The sequence below is a fragment of the Thermobia domestica genome, chromosome 8, assembly GCF_964235325.1.
Source record: "Thermobia domestica chromosome 8, izTheDome1.hap1.1, whole genome shotgun sequence".
Taxonomy (NCBI): domain Eukaryota; kingdom Metazoa; phylum Arthropoda; class Insecta; order Zygentoma; family Lepismatidae; genus Thermobia; species Thermobia domestica.
In genome coordinates this window covers 100,997,981-101,019,582 of record NC_137461.1, presented here as the reverse complement: position 1 = coordinate 101,019,582, position 21,602 = coordinate 100,997,981, and the positions used below count along the sequence as shown (strand labels likewise).

At 37.2% G+C, this 21,602-nt stretch overlaps 1 protein-coding gene across 2 annotated transcripts in view; it reads right to left on the bottom strand.

Moving 5' to 3' along the window:
* The window catches only part of Set1 (SET domain containing 1), a 117,093-nt gene that overhangs the window by 39,195 nt on the left and 56,296 nt on the right, over positions 1–21,602 (bottom strand). For both annotated transcript variants that reach the window (XM_081768803.1, XM_081768804.1), the window contains exons 8-10: positions 14,048–14,158; positions 9,058–9,151; positions 254–464 (exon numbers count right to left, since the gene is read on the bottom strand). In XM_081768803.1, the coding sequence (XP_081624929.1) occupies positions 254–464; positions 9,058–9,151; positions 14,048–14,158 (416 nt within the window). The remainder of the gene's footprint in view (positions 1–253; positions 465–9,057; positions 9,152–14,047; positions 14,159–21,602) is intronic.

Genomic DNA, 21,602 nt, shown 5'->3' with positions numbered 1-21,602 from the left:
GTAACCTAATTTAATGTTAAGACAGAACTTGTAACAATTTCGTAGCTGATGTGTACTTCATTTCAAATGCATTTTTGTCAACTGACTTACGGCCCACCTTGTATGTTTACATTCCTTTCTGAATTATCCTAATTAATATTATATATATATATATATATATATATATATATATATATATATATATATATATATATATATATATATATATATATATGATTTTACCTAACCCTGATAGTTAAATACTTTGACTCACCTAAACCTCTGAAGTATCTCCAAATCGGTCCAGCCTTCTTTAATAAGGGACTCTATAGTTTTATTTCTCTTTTCCAACATTTCTTCTTCCTCCATCTTCTTTTTCTCCCTATGTTCTTCATCCTCTTCTTCATAGCTCGAACTGCTCTCCGCGTCCGAATCAGACTCTTCGTCTGAGGACTCAGATGACGACGAGCCCTCAGAACTAGCATCTATACAAGGATAAGGAAACAAAAAAGTTACAAATGATGACTCATGACAAGAAGATCACACAGACTGCAAACATGATAACTTTCTTTTTTCACTATCTTAAAGGACAGCGAAGTGCACGAAGATATTCACTAACTTGTTACTGCGTTTAGAGCTTATTTGAAACGGATTTGATTTTTCAAATGATACAGTAATGTCGTATTTATCACTCGAGTAAATATCGTTCCTTCAGTGAATTATTTTGCAATAATGTGCAATATTTAGTTCAGGTCAAAGAACTGCGGTAAGAGATCCACTTCTTGAATATGTAACAGTAGTGATTCATCTTCCTATCGAATAGGTGTTCCTTTAATGGCACGTTCAGCTGCTCTAGTGACACATGTCCCTAAAGTTTTCCATGAAACATCTTTTCCCTTTTTTCGTGATCCCCATTAGCTCTATTTCTTGCAAAATACACACTGCTCCTCGTTAAACAGGATGTCTGCTAGATACAGTCGTATAGCACTACGCTCCAAATATGGTGAATTACCCACTAAGAGTGTACACTTTTCCGCCACACATTATTCAGCAGAATGATTTAGCAATCGTGGTAATTTTGTGAAACTTGGTAGTCCCAGAGATAGACCGTGTTCGTTTGTGTCATATTTCGTATTAATTTGGATGTAAATTGGTGTTAAGCGGTGCAGTTTTGCAGTGTCACTCTCTTGCCGCAGTTCTTTGACCTGAAAGTTTTTATGGAAGCTTTCTTCGATGAAATTTCTCGTTCTCATGTCAGTTTCCTTTTATGCGTAGTGTATTACAAAGAATTTTCGATTTTTCACAACAGCAATCCCTTTTTTGTTGCAATTGTCGTCTCTGACTGGCTTCTTTTTGTTTGCCATTCTCAAGAATAACTGAGAACACGTGAATTTCAGGGCGAATGTGCTACTATTATCAACTTACAGACAGACAAAAACATAAAAAATATAACGAATTGTTTAATATTATGGCAATTAAAAAAAATTACGTATTACATATTATATTAAGTGCGATTATCTGTGTGCACATGTAATAGGAATACATGCCCTACGCAATAACTTCTAGAGCTATTAATAACTTCACGTATCAGCCGACATGTTTGGAAGTTGTATTCATTGTAGAATAGCAGAACAACAAGTATTTTCAAAAGAACATAATGTAACCGTACAGTAGTAAAATAATTGCTTTGAAATATTTTCTATTATATCATGGACCAACAAACCATACAACCTTCCTGGGAGATTTCTCGGTACTGGGAATCTGCCATAATATAACGAATGAGAAAATCAACTAGAATAATTTGTATAACTTGTTTTCTATAGAAAAATAAAACGGAACATTGACACAGTCATACTCATACTTCCATGAAAATCTATTATTATGAACTCTGTGAAAACTATAAAAGAACATATTTCCTCTGCTGCTGTTTGATAGATCAAGACGAAATTTTCAGTTTAACCTGAACATAAAATAGAACACACAAATACATTTTATTATTCACCTAGTGTGCAGTGTTACCACGTAATAACTAAAAGTATCTTGAGAAGGGACGTTCTTAAGGGAAATTTTCTTATATATGCTTCAATTACTTTTTCCTTGTGCGCAGAAATGACTCCTTCATTACGTAAAGTGAAAGCTACACTCTTGCAAATCGATCGAGGTATAACTTGTTCCAGTGTTGCACTAACGGTCAGATTTACGGTCATTTAAAGAGATCCCATCGATGGCTGTAAATGTACGGGTGCTAAAGTTTTAAGGGCCCAAGGATTCAGGTGTTGCACTTACATTATGTGATCAAAAGTATCCGGACACCCCAAAAAACATAAGTTTATCATATTAGGTGCATTGTGCTGCCAACTACTGCCAGTTACTTATTATCAGCGACCTCAGTAGTAATTAGACATCGTGAGAAAGCAGAATGGAGCGCTCCGCGGAACTCACGGACTTCGAACGTGGTCAGGTGATTGGGTGTCACTTGTGTCAGAAGTCTGTACGAGAGATTTCCACACTCCTACCAACATCCCTAGGTCCACTGTATCTGATGTGATAGTGAAGTAAAAACGTGAAGGGACACGTACAGCACGAAAGCGTCTGTTGACTGACAGACACCGCCGACAGTTGAAGAGGATCGTAAAGTGTAATAGGCAGACATTTATCCAGACCATCACAAAGGAATTCCAAACTGCATCAGGATCCACTCCAAGTACTATGACAGTTAGGCGTGATTTGAGGAAACTTGGATTTCATGGTCGAGCGCCTGCTCATGAGTCACACATCACTCAGGTAAATGCCAAACAACGCCTCGCTTGGTGCAAGGAACGTAAACGTTGGACGATTGAACAGTGGAAAAACGTTGTGTGGAATGACGAATCACGGTACACAATGTGGCGATCCGATGGCAGGGTGTCGGTATGGCGAATGCCCGGTGAACGTCATCTGTCAGCGTGTGTAGTGCCATCAGTAAAATTCGGAGGTGGTGGTGTTATGGTGTGGTCGTGTTTTTCTTGGAGGGGGCTTGCACCCCTTGTTGTTTTGCATGGCACTCTCACAGCGCAGGCCTACACTGATGTTTTAAGCACCTTCTTGCTTCCCACTGTTGAAGAGCAATTCGGGGATTGCGACTACATCTTTCAACACGATCGAGCACCTGTTCATACTGCACGGCCTGTGGCGGAGTGGTTACACGATCATAACATTCCTGTAATGAACTAGCCTGCACAAAGTCCTGATTTGAATCCTATAGAACACATTTGGGATGTTTTGGAACGCCGACTTCATGCCAGGGCTCACCGACCTACATCGGTACCTCTCCTCAGTTCAGCACTACGTGAAGAATGGGCTGCCATTCCCCAAGAAAACTTTCAGCATCTGATTGAAAGTATGCCTGTGAGAGTAGAAGCTGTCACCAAGGCTAAGGGTGGGCCAACAACATATTGAATTTCAGCAGTACCGATGGAGGGCACCACGAACTTGTAAGTCATTTTCAGCCAGGTGTCCGGATACTTCTGATCACATAGTGTATATGTTGAGCAACAACTATTTTTTTATTATTATTATTCTAAGGATCCTAAGGAACATTCCTAATATAGTGGCATTAGTTCCGAAGTGGGGGGAGTTATCACCCCCTTGGCCTTTGGTCTACTAGTAGTTGTGAGAGGAGCCGTTGTGCTAACCACACACCGCCCTAAAGGGATGAGTGCTACAAGTCATCTGATACGCCCTGTTCACCTAAGGGCTGTTGCGCCAGCAATTTATTTTATTTTTTAATTTAAAATTAGATATTGTATTTACATGTTCATTGAAGGTTCACGAACACTAAGTAACATAAATTATACATAAGAAGTTTTTTACTTCTTTATCGAGCCCTTTACAAAGTAATATATCTTTAAATTCCTTAACCTTTTTTAATTATAGCAATTAGTTAAATCGTATCATATATCCACAAGCCCAGGGCGCAAAATTTCAAGGCTGAATCCAATAGCCACATTAAAGGGCGTGGCCGACATTTTCTGTACGACAAACAAAAGCCCAAACGCCAAACTAAAATATTTGGTCGCTAATGGCGAAAGGAATTTTCGCGCTCTGCAACAGCTGTATCTCAAAATCTCTTATTCTTATTAATCAATAAGAGATGAAATGACTCACAATAAGCGCTCTTCAATTCTATACTTCGATTAAACTCATGTTACAATTTTAATTGAGAGTTTTTATTCAGTGCTTTCCAAATGCAGTATAAATATCAATGTGCCAACAGTACTTCTTTTAGTCAAGACTGTTAAATGAAAAAAGATTACGACTAGAATTATTTTATATGAATCATGGTCGTACTCAGGAATTTTCTGAGTAGGATGGGGCCAGTGTCGACCTCACGATACTTTCGAGGCGAGCATATCTGACGTTTTATGTACTAACTTAAACAGAAGATACTTATTGTATTGTTGCGATAGTAATTCAAGTTATGCCTTGGAGGCATTATCGGGCAATGCGATCACGTTAAAAATTTCAATGTTTCAGTAAGGGGCCTCTTAGGTTCTTTTTCGTCTCTGATATTAACGACAGAACCATACGAACACTTTGAACAATGAAATAAATAGCACTTCTGTTTTCATTATTATTATTATCATTATTATTATTATTATTATTATTATTATTATTATTATTTTAAATAATGAAACTTAAATTATAGCTTTAGTACTCGAGATACTTCGACGAAGAAGAGGAGAAACAAGCAGTATCCTAAAATTCACGTTTTACAATAATGGCCATTACAAGTATTTCAATCTTCAGGTAAAAGCGGCAATTCTCAGGTATTTATTATGATTTTCCGAAAAGTGACTACTAAGTCTGGAGAACAGTCTACTTTGAGAAAAATCTAACTAACTGTATTTTATAGGAAATTTTCTGCTCTTTGACTGGTCCAGTTTATTTTCTTTCTCAAGTTAGCGGTATTTGAAAAAGAAAATAGCTAAAAACATTAATGTGCCTCTTCGTCTGCCAATTTTTCACGATAACGGCCTTAGCGCCAGTCAAACCAATAAGTACATTTAATGTGTTGATGAGGAAAACAATTTCAACAATTCTGCGTAGAAAAAATTCATTGTTTAATTATGTCCACGTGGACCATAAAAGCGAATTCTAATTCGACTGGCCTAACTACGATGGATAGTAAATAAATAAATAAATAAAGGAATTATAGGAGATAAAAAGTTGAAATGACTATAGTATATTAAAAGTGGAATAATTACCACCCTCAAATAATATCCTCTCCGCGTATCTGATACACATTTTTGAAAGAGTAAATAAATAGTCAAGAAAGCAGTTTTTAAAATAATTTTATACATTAATTTTACTAAGAAAAGAGTATACACGAATTTATATGCAACAAGAAATTCATTTTCGTATTGAATGTTCTTCAGCTGCAAGTGCGTTGAAGAATCCAAAATTTTACTTATTTTTAAAATAAAGTAAAAATGATTTAGAAAACCCGTAAAAATGCCCCCCCCCCCCAAAAAAAATAAATGATTAGTTGACAACTGTCTATATAAACACAATAACGGCAGGCAAAGAAAATTTTCATTTTTGTCCTTAGTATTCTTGTGTGAGTGAAAATTCTGATCCTTCAGTAAAAACTCGTCATATCTCAACTATCACATTTCCACCAGTTTGCTCTGTCCGTTAATTTTAACGTGTGTATGAAAATGTAATACCCTACAGCTTTATAATATGCAGATCACATTGATACGTAATAGTATATAGTAATCACATTACGAGACCTCAACGAAGGTTTTAGCAATACCAATACGAACTTAATACTCTATAATCTGTGCGAAAGTGGATGGTTTTTGGATTCCAGGTTGTTTACCCTAATTCCACCATCCAAGACACAGATTTACACTGCATATTAGAAGAAGAAAAAAAATGAACTTGTCACTTACTTTCTGTGTTGCCTTTTTTTAATGGCTAAAATGTTCTTTTTCTTAAAAAATAAGTTTTAAGTATGTCTCTCACCAGTAATGAGATTGATTTTTTCCTGTTTTCTTCCAAGAATATTACAATAACATTCATGTAACATTGTCTCCTTCCAAGTAATTGTTTTGGAAAGCCACACAACGCTGGAGACGGTTCTTCCACTTCACATAGCAGTGCTGGAACGTAGATATTGGAATAGTCTTCAACTAATCGATTACGCCCTTTGAATGTTGTCCACGTCCCCAAACCAACGTCCCATCTCGGGAATATGAAAAAATTACAACGACTTAAGTCGAAGGAATAAGGAGGCTAAGGAGCCACACGAATGTTCTTATTGCTCCCCCCCCCAAAAAAAAAAAACTGAAATTGCGTGTAACAAGGCGCATTGTCGTGATACAACATCCAGTTCATTTCGATGTTTGGTCGCACAGGTATGATCCTTTTTCGCAGTCTTTCCAGAAACTTTTGGTAAAAGCGTTGATTAACCCCTTGATCTGGAGGCACGAACTCTTTGTGAATTATTCCCTGGCTAGTAAAAAGGCGAAACAACGTGCTTTTGACTTAGTCATTCTTGCGTTTTCTGGCCTTGGAGAGCTTGCAGTGTGTCATTCCATGCTTTGGCGCTTGGTTTGTGGGTCGTATTGGCACATTCAAGCCTCGTCACCCGTAATGACACGTTCCAGTAAATGGGTATCATTTGCAATCGAATTCAAAAAAATCAACGCACCATTTCTCCGCATGTCCTTTTATTCTTGCGGATTCTCTGAACCAGTTTGGAGCAGATTTTTTTGCATCCTCAATTCATTGGTCAACAGCTGAAGAAGGATAGTGTGACTCAAATTCAACTCTGTCCTGATCATTCTCACTGTCAACCGATGATCGGAACGTACGAGTTCCTGGATTCTTTCGATATTTGCACCCGTTCTTGCAACCGAAGGCCTTTCTCAGCGACTTCATCTTCAAATGACTCTCTTCCTTCTGAAAATGCCTTAAACTAACCAAACACCTGGGCCCTTGACAAAACACTTGTCTTCATAGGCCTAGCGAAGTTTTGCAGAAGTTACCGCTGTGTATGAAGCAAAACTTGATCGCATACTGTTGCTCGATATTCGTGTCACTCATTAGCAGAACGGATAAGCAAACCTACTTTACTAAACAATCGCTACGAACAACCAACGTGATGCTAGCGAATTCCCACTTATAATGACTATGACTTACATGGTGCATTATCACGTGTTCATCCACCTCTCCTCCAAGTCCGGTTCGTGTGCAGCGTTGCCAGTCTCATTACTTTATTTACTTAAGTAAGTGGTTGAGGTTCAAGAAAAGAAAAAGTCGTTTTTGTATTTCATACCCCTCAGTGTTGCCAAAGTGCTTGTGGTTAAAACTATCCAATTTTACAATAATTCTTACGAATTGCCTTCTTAGGACTTCTAAAACTTCATCTTAAATTTGAAGATAAAAGGTATTCATTCAAGAGAGTGAAAACTCATACTCTATACGAACTATACGTATCTACTTCTGCCCACATTCTTTTACTTTCGAGCCACGATAGGAGAAAACGTATGGCGATCGTAATAAAAATCGAATTCGATATATCAACGGAAGTTTCAAAGACCCTAATACCGAAAAATTGATTTTTCGATATTGGTCCGTCTGTTTTCCGTTCGTCCTGATATGCACTACCTAAAGGCCATAGCGTTCAACGTATCGAGACCAAATTTTAAACTTTTTTTTTTTTTTTTTGTAACTAAGAGGTTTCTTGAGCTTTCTTCCTACCCCTAAAATTAAGGGTAATTTACAAAAGGGTGAAAATCAAGAAAAAAAAAATGTAATTTTCTCGAAAATAACTTTAACAATTTTCCATAAATCAATTAAGAATTTAGTTTTTCTGGATTACTAAACTGGAAAAACTTCTGGACTAAATTAATCCAGAAAAGATAGTCTACTCCTGGAAGTAAGCTTTCTTTTCAGGCAATTTTGTTCATATTTCGTAAAGGAAAGTTGTATCAAGAAATCTATTATTATTTTTCATTAAAATATTTACAAGAGGTAGTTTATTCTTCGGAGTTTTCTTTCCCAGATTATTTTCTCAAAAACGATACACACAACTTTATTCATATTTCATAAATGTTGTATTAAGAAATCTACAATATGTATACATCATCTTTGATTTTAAAAATCACAAGGGATAGTTTACTCTTGGTGGTACGTTTTTCCCGGATGATTTTCTCAAACGATTCAGGCAATTTTGTACTGATTTCACAAATAAATATTCCATTAATATATCCACATTATGGTATACGGTAAATCATATTTACTGAAAAAATTCATGATGGGTTATTCTTTTTCAGGCAATTTGCTCGCAAACTTCTCAGTTGATTTGGTCTTATTAAAAATACTTAGTTAGAAATGTTTCCGTAATAACACAGCATGATATTATTCAATTTAAGAAGTGAGAACCAGGAAATTTAGACCGGTGGTCCGTATTATGTATTTTAATCTACCCTAATATACACTGTCAAATAGAAAAATAACAACTGATACATCTGCTGCTCCTTTTATTCGAGCACCACAGATCATTCGACCATGCCAGGTGTTTGATCCGCCACTAAAGACGATGAGTTACCAGTTCACAACGATCCATGCTACTCGCACGCCACAAGGGACCACTGCAAACGAACCTGCCAAGTAGGCCTTATAATAAATGACGACAAATTTAATGAGAAAAAAAAATGTAATTCATTCTACAAGTGGATTAGCAATCGGGTTGGTAAAGAATTAAAAAAAAAAAAAGTAAAATCATATATTACTTCCCTAAGCATATTCAACAATATCATTCGACATTGTCACTATTCAATGTGTGTCTCGATCTTAATGCGCAGAATAATCCCATAAAAAAAATTACGACCAACTCTAAATGCTAGCTAAAAGTAAAAAGAGTAGAATAGCTTTATTTTGCTTGCAATCTCTTCTATGCAGTAAGTCATTTGACGTGTTAAGCAATAAAATATTATGTAAAGTTGTTTTGGCGCATCAAGGGAAGGAACATTCCAGAGATGAAATATTGTCATTTTTCCTGACGTAGATATACAGATAAATACTTACCTGCGAACTTCTCTTGCTCGCTCTCGCTCTCACTTCCTTCTGATTCCTCAGATGACGCCACTTGATTAGGGAACTTGGTTAATGATGTTTCACACTGCAAATAAAACAATAACCAAATTTAAAACCAACATGCAAAATTTCTCAGCTGTAATGATAGTATGCATCATAAAAATATTGAATTTTGTAAAATAAAATATTAAGAAAGAAAAAAATGGAAGAAGTGAGATGAAATGTGAAAAGAATTACTACCTGAAAGTCAACATTCTGATTTATCGCAAAGCTTATAATTTGTACCTTTCATTATTTACCTAAAGTTTACTTAAGGCTTAATCCAGTCCTATTCTAGCTACAATGCTTCGAAAAACGTAGCAGTCTACACCACTGGAAATTCAGAAGTAATTTACAAAGGAACTCTGGGAAAAATACTAATATAAAAGCAGACACTACTCTAATTAATTACATTTATTAATTAGAAAAAATGTCACGTTCATCATATAGGAACTGAATTAGAATGTGATCGAACAAGCGCAATCAGTGCTTACCTGATACTTGATATTATACTACATGCGTGAGTTCGAAGGCACATCAGGTAGACTAACTACGATAGTAAATGAATTACTTTATATGTCAATCTAGAGCAAATAACTTGGTTTTTTGGAAGCTTGTTCTTTTTCTAATCTAACCTTGGCCAATAATAAAGTTGAAAACACTATTTTCCACTTGAAACAAGCACGCATTTGCTCACTAATTCTCACTAAGACTGTGTATATTTACGATCGTTGTTACATAAATTCTAAATCAAAAAAAGAAATCTTCGAACTAGACATGTAATACTTTTAGGTCGTATTCATTGAACCTACCTATGATGTCATACCATATTTGGCATTAATATCGAATCTTTCTGGACGTGTAAAACAGAATAAAACAGAAGAATGAGCGAAGTGTGACCAAATGGAGAAATTGAAGGCGAGAGCTGTTATTGAATATCTCCATAAGAAAGGTTTAAAACTGCGGGAGATCCTCGCCAACATGGGTGCTACTTCAGGTGATAGTGCTCCTTCATACGCCACAGTGAAGAAATGGGCAGCCGAATTTAAAAGAGGGAGAACCTCCATTGAAGATGATATTCGATAGGAATACAAGCGGAAGCACTAACTCAGAAGAACATTGACAAAGTGCATGAAATCATTATGAATGATAGGCAAACAGCCATCAGTCAGATTGCTGAGATAGTTGATTTATCTACTGCAAGTGTTGACCGAATTATCACCCAGCATCTAGGAATTAGCAATTTTTCCGTGAGATGGGTACCAAATGTTTGACACGTGATGAAAAGCTCACCATACGCACCATTTCAAGGGACAATCTTTATCTCTTCCGGACAAATCCAGGTGCCTTTCGCACTCGATTTGATCAGATCTGGGTCCACCATTACCAACCAGAGTCTAAACCACGTTCCAAGCAGTAAAAACACCTTTCATCCCCCTCCGAAGAAGGCCAAGTCAGTGCCTTCAGCTGGAAAAGTGATGCCTATAGTTTTCTGGAATTCGGAAGGGATAGTGACGGTGGATTATTTTCTAAAGGGGGGAACGTGACTGGAGAGTACTATGCAGATCTACGACAGCTGCGTGATAATATTCGGCAGAAGCATCGTGAGAAACTAACAGTAAATACGCTTCTCCATCAAGACAATGCCCCGAGCCACAAGTCAGTCATCGCAATAGCAGCAATTCACGATTGCGGCTACGGATTGGTCCCCCACTCTCCCTATTCACCTGATTTCGCACCTTCTGACTTTCACCACCTTCTAAAGCTCAAAGAGAAGTTGGAAGACACTAATGTTGACACCGATGATGATGTCATGCATGCCGCAGATGAAATGTTACATACCTTCGAGTTTTATTATTTTTTTATTTTATTTTATGTATTTTTTATTTATTTATTTTTTTTACCAGCAGCATTAACGCACTTGAAGATCGATGCACAAAATGTGTTGACTTGCCAAGGGCTTACGTTGAAAAGTAACACCAACCATAAACTCTCTACTGCTCCGTTTATAGCTAGGCTTATAACTTTTGTAATAACACTCGTAAAAGGAACTAAAAAATTCTTTATATTCATAGTTGTTGCAGTACTCCCCACTGGTCTCGCGAGTAATTTTGGTGCACGTGGCCCTTGATTCGATTCTCGGTGCAAAAAGAATTCATGACCATTCACTTTGACTAATCATCTGTTTCCTTTAGCCTAAAGGCATGTTAGACTAAAAATTTCATTTCATTTTTATTGCTCCTCGTAACAACAGCAAATGGCTAACCCTTCGTAGCAGCTGCAACATTCACTGTTACGACTGGTGAAAAAATTCTCAAAAACATCCGACATATAACGATTAGTTTAACTTATACTGCATTATGTGACGTCATTCTGACTCCCAAGCTCTCTTCACCTCTCCAATTTCAGATATTTTAACAACTGATTTGAGGAAATAATATTTTTTTTTTCTTAAAAAAATATATGACACACTCGAGCAAAATATTCATATGTTTATACGTCAAGCTTTATAGTAAATAATTACGACTTTTTAAAAGTTATTCACCACTTAATACTTGAGTATCACTTGCACTGCGTTTCAGACTACTTCTAGCCGTGGAAATACGAGGAGATGCTGGAAACTCTTTAGCTTTGCTCCCTTCCTATTGCATGATTTCAACAAATCTTCTTTTGTTTGAAGACTACATGTTTCTGTTTGTGACCCAAAATCAATACACTGAGACTAATGGACCTATTTTTGTTGCTAGTGAGGAGTAGAGATGACTGGTCAGCAAGTTCAATGATGTTGAAACTAGAGCAGTCAAGTTCCTCTTCCTCCAGGAAATCTGCAAAGTTCATCCACGATGACATACTACAAACAGTAGAGATTCATACCCTGTGCTATGCCAGAGTCCATGCTCCGTGCTATGCTACTGATAAGAACTGGTTGTCAAATTTAGGACAGGACATTTTGGCACTTACGATGAAACCCGCTCCGGGAGAACCTCCTTAGTGATTGTGCTCGAAATAGTTGAAAAGGTACATGAAATGAATTTTTCTGATCGACACATTTCTGCTAAAAGAATAGCAGAGGATCAAGCATCTTCCATGAACGTGTTAGCATCATTACTCGTGATCATCTTGACATGATAAAACTTTCCGTCAAGCGGGTGTTCAAATGTACGGATGCAAACTAGAAGCATGCAAGGGGACTTGCTTCCAGAGACGTTTTGAGCAGGATGCCACTAATTGTGTTGCACGTTTGGTGACCGAGGGTAAAATATGGGTTCATTCGTATGATCCAGAGACAATATTCAAAAGAAATGCATTACAGTGGTTCCCCGGGAACAAAAACGTTTCGAGTATAAAAGTCTAGTTCAAAGATTCTTGCTAGTGTTTTCTGGGATCAGGATGGAGATAACCTTTATTGTTTATCTACAGTAAGGTAATATTATAACCAGGCCTTACTATGCATTATTACTAGATAAGCTCCACTCAGAGCTGACAAAAAGTGCTATGGAACGTTGTCTCGGAAAATTGTCTACCTTCAAGACAATACATCACCTCACAAAAGCGATCTTGTACCGGACAAGTTGGATACATTAGGATTTGAACCTTTGAATCACCCACACTATTCATCTAACCTAACCCCATCTACCACCTATTCCTAAACTGGAAAAAAGAAAGAACATGTATCTTATGGGACAAGAAATCAGCATATTTCTGAAGCGATTGCAGCTGCAAATGTATGGCTTGACAATCTGCAGGATCGAAGCAAAAATACATCGAATTGAAAGGGAAGTATGTTGAATAGATCCATCATAAAACTTTGACTTGTTTTTCTACGAAAGCTCACCCTCGTATAAGAGTGGACAGCTCAACAAAAGTTGTAATATATTTTATAAGTATAAAAAGCATGCAAGTTGCCAGACACTATTAACATTTACTATTGTGATAGTCAGCCGACAGATAGAGACTGAATTGACGCGGTTCTTGCATAGTTTCCAAATTTAGCTTTAATGACACCTAAATTTCTGAATCATTCATATTTCTTTATATACTCTTTTTGGTATCTATAAGATGGAAACCAAAGAGTAATATAATTCAATGCAAACGATATTCAAGTGCTGAATGGTAAGTTTGATTTCTTTTTTTAATATATTGCGAGCAACCATTCCCGAGTTTAAACAAAAATGTAATTAAACATTCAAAACAAGAATTCTTAATCATAAAACTCTGTAAATAGCTCTTAGAAGCACCAAAGCGTACATCTGCAAATACTAAAGACTACAACGTTGAACAACAATATAGTACAGAAATGACCAATATCAAAAGTTATAATATTAAAAACGAAGAAAAACTACCTCGTGTTCACTTATTTACGACAAAAAATATAGCAGTCGTTTCAAAATGTGAAAAATAGATAAATCAGAAATAAATGTTGATTTATTTTATTATTTTATTTGATTTAATTAATTTATTTATTATTATTATTATTATTATTATTATTATTATTATTATTATTATTTGCAAAGAATAATTTCTATGTCGACAACAATATTGTTTAACAACGCACAAAGTCTATTAACCAAGAGGAATGAAGCAAAATTCTTACATGTGTATAGATTTTAAAACACACACAAATACAGGATGTCCCAGGAGGAAGTAGCGATACTTTGGGAAATGCTAGTATGTATGATTCTAAGTAGAAGAGTTCATATGAATATGGGTCCGATTTTGAACGCTTAGAATCAAGGATACTACCATTTCCCAAACTACTGCCACTTCCTCTCGGGATACCCTGTATGTAAACTATGATTACGGTTAGCAAGTGTCACGTTATACATTTGTTTCTTCCAGTTAACTGCGTGAGTCATTTTAGCGTTAAGTCAAATGTATTCTTGTAACAACCAGTACGAATCTATGTCAGCAAATGAATTTTACAAAGCATAAAAATCCATACCTGAGTTTCCGAATCTGAAGGATGAACGACATCTTGATCACTTTCGTCATCCAGACCTTTCCGAGAATCATCCTCATCGAGTGGTGGCGGTGACTGAACTTGGATCTTCCTCTGTAAATAGATAATTTTTATTTTCTTTTTTAACCAACAAAAATAATTACGAAAACAAATAACGTACCTGTTAATTCTCCAAAGGAAATCTTGATAAACTTAATACACTATAATTTTTTCTTGATTTACTGTAAGCATCGTCTGTAGTTTGAAAGTAAGTTCAAGCCACAAATGATAAAGAGAAGAATCACACGATATACATGTTGTCTTCGATTCTTCTTGTACATATAAATAGGAATTTGATTCATTATATCTTGAGGTCACTCTCATTATCCATTAACTGAAACTTATCCAATCATTTATCACTGAAACCTTTTCTAAATTACTGAGAATGTTTGCAGTAAAGCAAAAGAATATTGTACTAAAGCTTACTAGAACTTCTTTTTGAGGATTATCACGTACATTACTCATTTTTCATTATATTACTTCGCTGCACTCAGAAGAAACACAATTCAATATCAAAACCAAGTTATACAAACAGAAAGAACCTTATTAATTAAACTGTACCCAGCTTACTATAATACACAAAATCATGAGGAGGTTACTGCATCACTAATAATTGAACTAATAGTATATATACACAGATGTAAACATTAACACGTCCTGTATTATAAATTACCTTCCTGATAAACAATGAAATGTATTATAGTTTTTATGATGTATATTCTAATATTTTATGTAAAATTTTTATAATGTGTCAAGTCTTTTCACATATATATAATCACCATAGAACGCGAAGTTTAAGACATGTACGAGCACCTAAACAGTTATTTTAAATATGTCTTCTATAATTGGATAGTAACTGAAATTAGTGAAAGGAAACACTGCTAAGCTAATTATTAAATTACGTAAAAAAATACCAATAACTGAAATTAACATCTAATATAGGAGCTGCGGTGGTGGTGGAGCGTTCACCTCTGGTGCATGAGATCCTTGGTTCGATCCCAGCTCGCGTCAAGTGAGCTTTGTGCTGGACAAACACCGTGTGCATGGGTTTCCTTGAGGTTCTCCCGTTTCCTCCCACTTTCTTCATTCCACCATTTCATTCATTTCTCATTATCACAGTTTTCTTTAGCTTAGCCGGCATAACCGTGGGACGTAAAACTCGAAGCTATTTCATTTTTTAACATCTGATACGGAAATAATGGCATTCCACCGACACCACGCAGATTACTCAAGCAACTAACACAACGCTTTTAAATAAATTAGTATTTAATTGAGAGAGTGTATTGCAACTTCTTTCTTTCTTTCCACTTGGCTTTGGTTGAGAGTCTTAATAAAATTACTTTTAATGCAGAACACTCTGCTCGTAGTTTCGTGTTGCCATAGCACGTCTACTGTATGTGTTACAGTGAACTAATACGTAATATTCGTTCAATTCAAACTTACAATTCAGAATCAATTATTGAATGAATAATAAAATTCACCATTATTCATCTATTACTTTACAAGCAATAACCACAAATTATATCATACTATACTTCGGCCTGTATAAAGCACAAGTTTTGCCCACTGCATGGAAATATTAATAACACCTACATGGCAATGTATGTGGTATAATCGGTCACTGCATATAACACGTAATTATCAATAAAGAACATTAGATTGGTGCTAATGAAATGTCCGCTTTGACGTTTGATGGGAAACTCGCCTCAACAACACAACACAACAGACACAACTAAGGTCACGCGTCTAAACGTCACAAACTCTTTAAACGTCCAGCAAACAGGCACGAGTACCCAGCCAGTCAGAGCGTTGTCGAACAGGGTGAAAATGCACCATAGAGAACACACACTGGCGAGTCATATTTCATTACGATTTCAAACTGGGACATTCTGTACAGCAAGTCACAACCATTCACAGTGCACTTGAGCCACGAATGGCAAATGAACGCACCATTCACCGAATTTCGCTTCGGCGACACGCGAAATGTTCCCGTGGGCATTGACCAATATTATGTTCGAATGAGCACCTCAGAAATACCATGCTAGCAGACCCTTAGAAAATTCTTCGTGCCATTGCAAACGAGTTAGGCTCATCCATCATAATACCACCGTGTACGCACGGCAGCTCCATGCAATTGGTGAGGTGGAAAGGTTGGGCTTGGACTCCTGACACAGAGTTGACACTAGCCAACAAAAATCGTCATCTCGAGGAGTACGTTCTGTGGGTGTAGGAATAGCGGAAAGAGTATCCTGCATCGAAATATTACTTCAGATGAAAGAAGACTCTGCTATGACTAATCGCAATGGTCAGGACAATGGTTGGATCGTGATTAACGTTTCAGACCAGTTTCTTAAACCACCTCTCCACCCACAGGTGGTGGTGTTGCTGGTATGGTGGTCTATGTTGGGAGTGATCTATCATGTCTTTCTCAAGCAAGGTGAAACCATCAAAGCAGATCGCTACAGAGCTGAACTCCATGAAATCTACTGCATACTTGTCCGCAAGCATCCAGCAATGGTCAACAGACACTATGTCCTCATGTTGATCGACAAGGCTTGCCTACATGTCACCCAAAATACAGTTCATGCTCTCCATGAGTTGCAGTATGAAACCCTTTCTCGCCCAGTGTATTCTTCCGATATCTTTCTCATTGATCAGTACTTCTTCCGGCATCTCGATCACTTTCACTGACGTTCGGGGAATGTAACGTGCAGTTGAGCCACGGAATCCAATCACTGGCTGAGCGATGGTAAAATATGTGGTTGCAGATGACGACTATTCTCATTAATCAAGTATTGCAGATTTTATTTGGGAGGTTACTTTGGAAATGATGCACATGGTGTGGACATTTCATTTGCACCAACCTAGTACAAATTACGTCCACAGGTTTGATTGGGAATATTTAGTATTCCCACAGACTGAAATATTCCGTCTTGCTCTATACAGCAACAGGCAAATTACTATACAGGCATTTGCTTTACATAGTTTAACAGATTTACGAAGCTTTTCTGCATTAAAACCAAGGTGTGAATTAAACACAAATACATAGATATATTCAGAGTGGACCCATACGCGAGTAAATGGCAGAACGTAAAGCAATTCACGAACTTCAGTCTTTTGACAACAATAACTAATTAAATATATATTAAGAACTAACTGAAAACGCAAAGCATGAGACCTAACATAATTAAAAGGAAAGGAAAAATAGCTCTCACAAAAATTATAAGCCTTTAAGAAGCCCCCTCCCCACACACATAATCTGCAGAAGCCATAGAGGCCCAAGGCAGAGTGGAAATAAGGCTACACACATTCTATACTTCAACACATACAGAGAAAATGATGTGGTCAGAAACATACACCGTTATAATAAACCTCCAAGTCTAGAATGTCTCAGACAGTGACCGCGTAGGCACGCGGTCTTAGTGCTAGAGCGCTCACCTCTGCTGCTATAAGTCCTAGGCCAAGTGAGTTTGTGGTGGACAACTTAATTTTATCAAAGTTCTTCCGTTTCTTTACGTAAAACTAGACATTTTATTTTCAGCGAAGGCATATTCCATGTTAATCTCTAGCTTTTTCTTTCCAGAATGTGCCTTTTGAGTGTGATGGTACGAGGAAACATCATATTATTGAGGGGCTCTGCATCCACTTTTCTAGATCTTTTAATTTAATAAAAAAGTAGAGGAGCTTTACATTTCTGTATCATTCTTACTTTTATTTAATACCCCCTCCTCATTTACTGTGTTAGGTATCCCTTATGCCTGATGGGGTCGAATCCTGAATACCTAACGTGCACCTTCGCTCTTGAGTATACGTTCCACTTCGCCATATTTACATATCTTTCCCCATACCCCCAAGTGAACATCAGGGTCTGTAAAATTGCTCTTACATTTGGTCAATTTTTCTTCACGCTTTTTGAAGATCGGAAAGCTGTTTAAGATTACACAATGAAAAAACACACTTTCCTATATATGTATATGGTGAGTTCAAGATACAAATTTCTGACCAAATACATCTTTATATATATTGTGACGACAGACGTTAATCGGTTGCTGTATTTCTTTTGGCATTACATCTGAATGCGTTATTGCTAAAATATGGCGTGCCCTTTTCTGAAATACAAGAAATCCTGCCCTTATTGAATAAGTAGTTAAAAATCTATTTCTTTAAGATTAAGAACGTAGCGTATTTCCAAAATAAATTAGCAGTGGGAAATCCTCCTCCACCATTTTATATTATATAAGTCTCTGGGACAAAATATTTCAGTAAACCAGATTTTTGTTTGGTTTTTGAAGTGTAGAACTCCTTTCAGCGCAAGACTATATAGACATGGACCTACAGTTTGAGGTGGAATCCGAACCACCATAATGCATTTATAATTTTTAGTGTTTTCCCTCCAAGAATCAAACTAGGGACCACGATCACCACAATCCCACACGATAGCATTAGACAAGCGGGGAGGAGTAAGCCAGGGTTTCGTTTTATTGAATATTGATTCTATGCTGAGGATACCCTCTTTTTGTTCCAAGTGACAAAACAACTCGCTCGTCCCCATTCATTCATTCATTACGAAACAAGTGGCGTAACTTTATTCCCAACATGGGTTCTTGTCACCACAACATGATGTGTGCTCAGGTTATGCATAGAGGAGAGAAGGCTTCTAGATATGGAAGTTAGCTGGAATATGTTGAATGAGAAGTTGTGGACGGATGACAAGGAGTAGACCTCCACCCTGAGAATTTGATGTGAAGCTAACAATTTTATCCTGTAAAGTCTCAGACCAGGATTGATAATTTGGCGCGATCTCCGCAAAGGAAACTGGACATGAGATCTGGAACATGGGATATAATAAGTCTTTATAGAGCAGGCGCATTAAAATGAGTAAGGAAAATATAGGATGGACGTAGGAGGAGTTTAGGAAGCTATGGGAAGGAAATAAAAATCATAAACTAAAACAGGTTTTTTCGTTCGTAGAAGAAAAATATCAGCAATTGAATTTGTTACTGACAGATTTCCTTTTATTGCCCTTACGGGTTGGTGGTGCGATATTATTGTTCTAAATTTAAACGTCCCAACAGAAGATAAGGATGACGATGTAAAGGACAGTTTTTATGAACAAGTAGAATGTGTATTTGACAAACTCCAGCGACACAACATGAAAACTCTATTGGGAGATTTCAATACGAAGATAGACATAGTAAGATATTTTCAAATCGATTATAGGAAACGAAAGTTAGCATAAGGAAAGTAGTGACAACGGCATTTGACTCGAGAACTTCGCAACAATCAAAAAAATCTAATCTTGAAAGGAAAAACAAGTCACATCATAAATATACTTGGACCTGAGCAGATAGAAAAACAATCAAATTGTGATCACGTTTATAGTAGACAGAAGAAGACAGTCTAGTATAACCGATATTCGGTTGTTCAGAAGAGCTGACTGTGGCACTTACTACTATTTGGTAACGGTGATAAAAGAGAGAGAGAGAGAGAGATTATCGACAAAAAAGGAAATATAGGGGTTGCTTCATTTATATTGAGTCGAATTTGAATGTGTCACTTACCTAAAAAATGCCGCGTTTCCACCACGATCGGCTGGCCACTTCTACCAACTACTAACTGGCATCGGAGTTTCTATTGCAGGACACTGCGTTGCAGCTGAATCATGGGTATTGCATTCCACTTTACTATTATTATTATTATTATTATTGTTATTACAAGCTTTCCATAGACCGGGGACAGTGACGACTCGATGACGGGACAAGCGCCGCTTGAGGAGCCCGAAAGCACAATTCTCAATTAGGCTGGCATCTATACTCTTGCCAGGGATATCAGAGAAGAGAATTGTCGAAATTCGAGTTTCCTCTTCCATACGGCGACAGAATTCCCGCGATGTTTTCGACGTCAGGGTGGATGCTTTGTCTTGGTATAGTTCAACCTGATTCACGTCTTGTCCGTAAATTGCTGGAATATTTCAGTCAGGACATGAGTCTTGTAGTACGTAGTACTGATTTTGACATATCGTTCCACCTTCCGGGGACACAGTTCGACCCTGTACGAGAAACCAACAAATAATGATCTCTTGTGGGAAACTCTCTGCGTGCTAGCAGAAGAACGTGCCTCAGCCTTGGCCTCAATAGGTCTATATGTAATGGCAAGAACTTTACCACAAGCGGTGGGGTTCTCTTCCTGGGAAGCCAGTTTTTTAACAGCTCGCGTCGATGTGGTGGGCCCAGGATTCTGTGTTGTATATTTCCGTATAATACGATTCATAGTGGCACGACCTACATGAAGATTACACACTTTACACGTTTCTACGATATGTGACGCCGTGAACCTAGCGTCAGAATGGGCTACAATAAACCCTTCTGAGAATCTGTTCTGTTTTGGCTGCATCGGACTACGCCTGACCACATTACTCTACTGTGTGACAAACGAGATACTGTTGCTTGCCTCGTGACAATCTCACGGCGATGGGGGAGCGCATGCGCTGCACAGTTGTCTATTGACTTCGGCTCAATATAAATGAATCAACCTGTATATTCAGCATTTCAAAACGGCGAGGTTTAATTTAAAGAGATTAGATCAAGGGTCAGGCGAGAGAGGAATACCACGCTGAATTGTCGAATAGATTTTAAAATATTCCGAATGCATTAATGTTGAGAACAATTGAGTTAAACTTAGGGATACACTTCAACAAAGAAAAACTGAAGTCTCAGCAAAGAAAAACTGAAGCATGCGGAAATACGTAGGATGAAACCATGTTCGACCAAGAATGCACTAAACTGGCTGAGAAGAGAAAACACACCAAACTCCGTTAGCATTAAAAAGAAAATTCCACAACTTTTAAAACAAAGAAACGTGACTTTTTAAAAGCTTAAATTACTGAGCTTGAAGATAATAGTAAAAAGAAAATGAAATGAAATCTTTGAGTTTTACGTCCCACTGTTATGCCGGTGAGGCTAAAGGAGACGGTGATGATGAGTAATGAATTAAATGGTGGAATTAAGAAAGTGGGAGGAAACGGGAGAACCCCGAGGAAACCCACGCACACGGTGTTTGTCCACCACAAAGTTCACTTGGCGGGGGCTGGGGTCGAACCCGGGACCCCAAGCACCAGAGGTGAACGCTCTACTACTGAGCCACCAATAGTAAAATGAAAAATATTCGGGATATTATAAGAGCAACAACAAATTCAAATATATTATAGGAAACAAGGCTACCAACTTCGCGCTTATACATTAAAGGAAGCGGACGGAACAATTCTCATGGACATGGATTGAATAGATGCAAACATTTCTTTCATAATTTGCTTAACACGGAAAAAAACAAGAAAAAAAAAAAGTTTGTGGAGAAAATGAAATGCATGTAATGGACCATATACATATAACGGACCATAGATGTTTGATGAACAATATTGTACTGCTAATGAGTAACTTACCACGTGTAAGAAATTGCTTGCAGAAAAGAGTAAAAATATCGGGAAATTGAAGACTTCGCT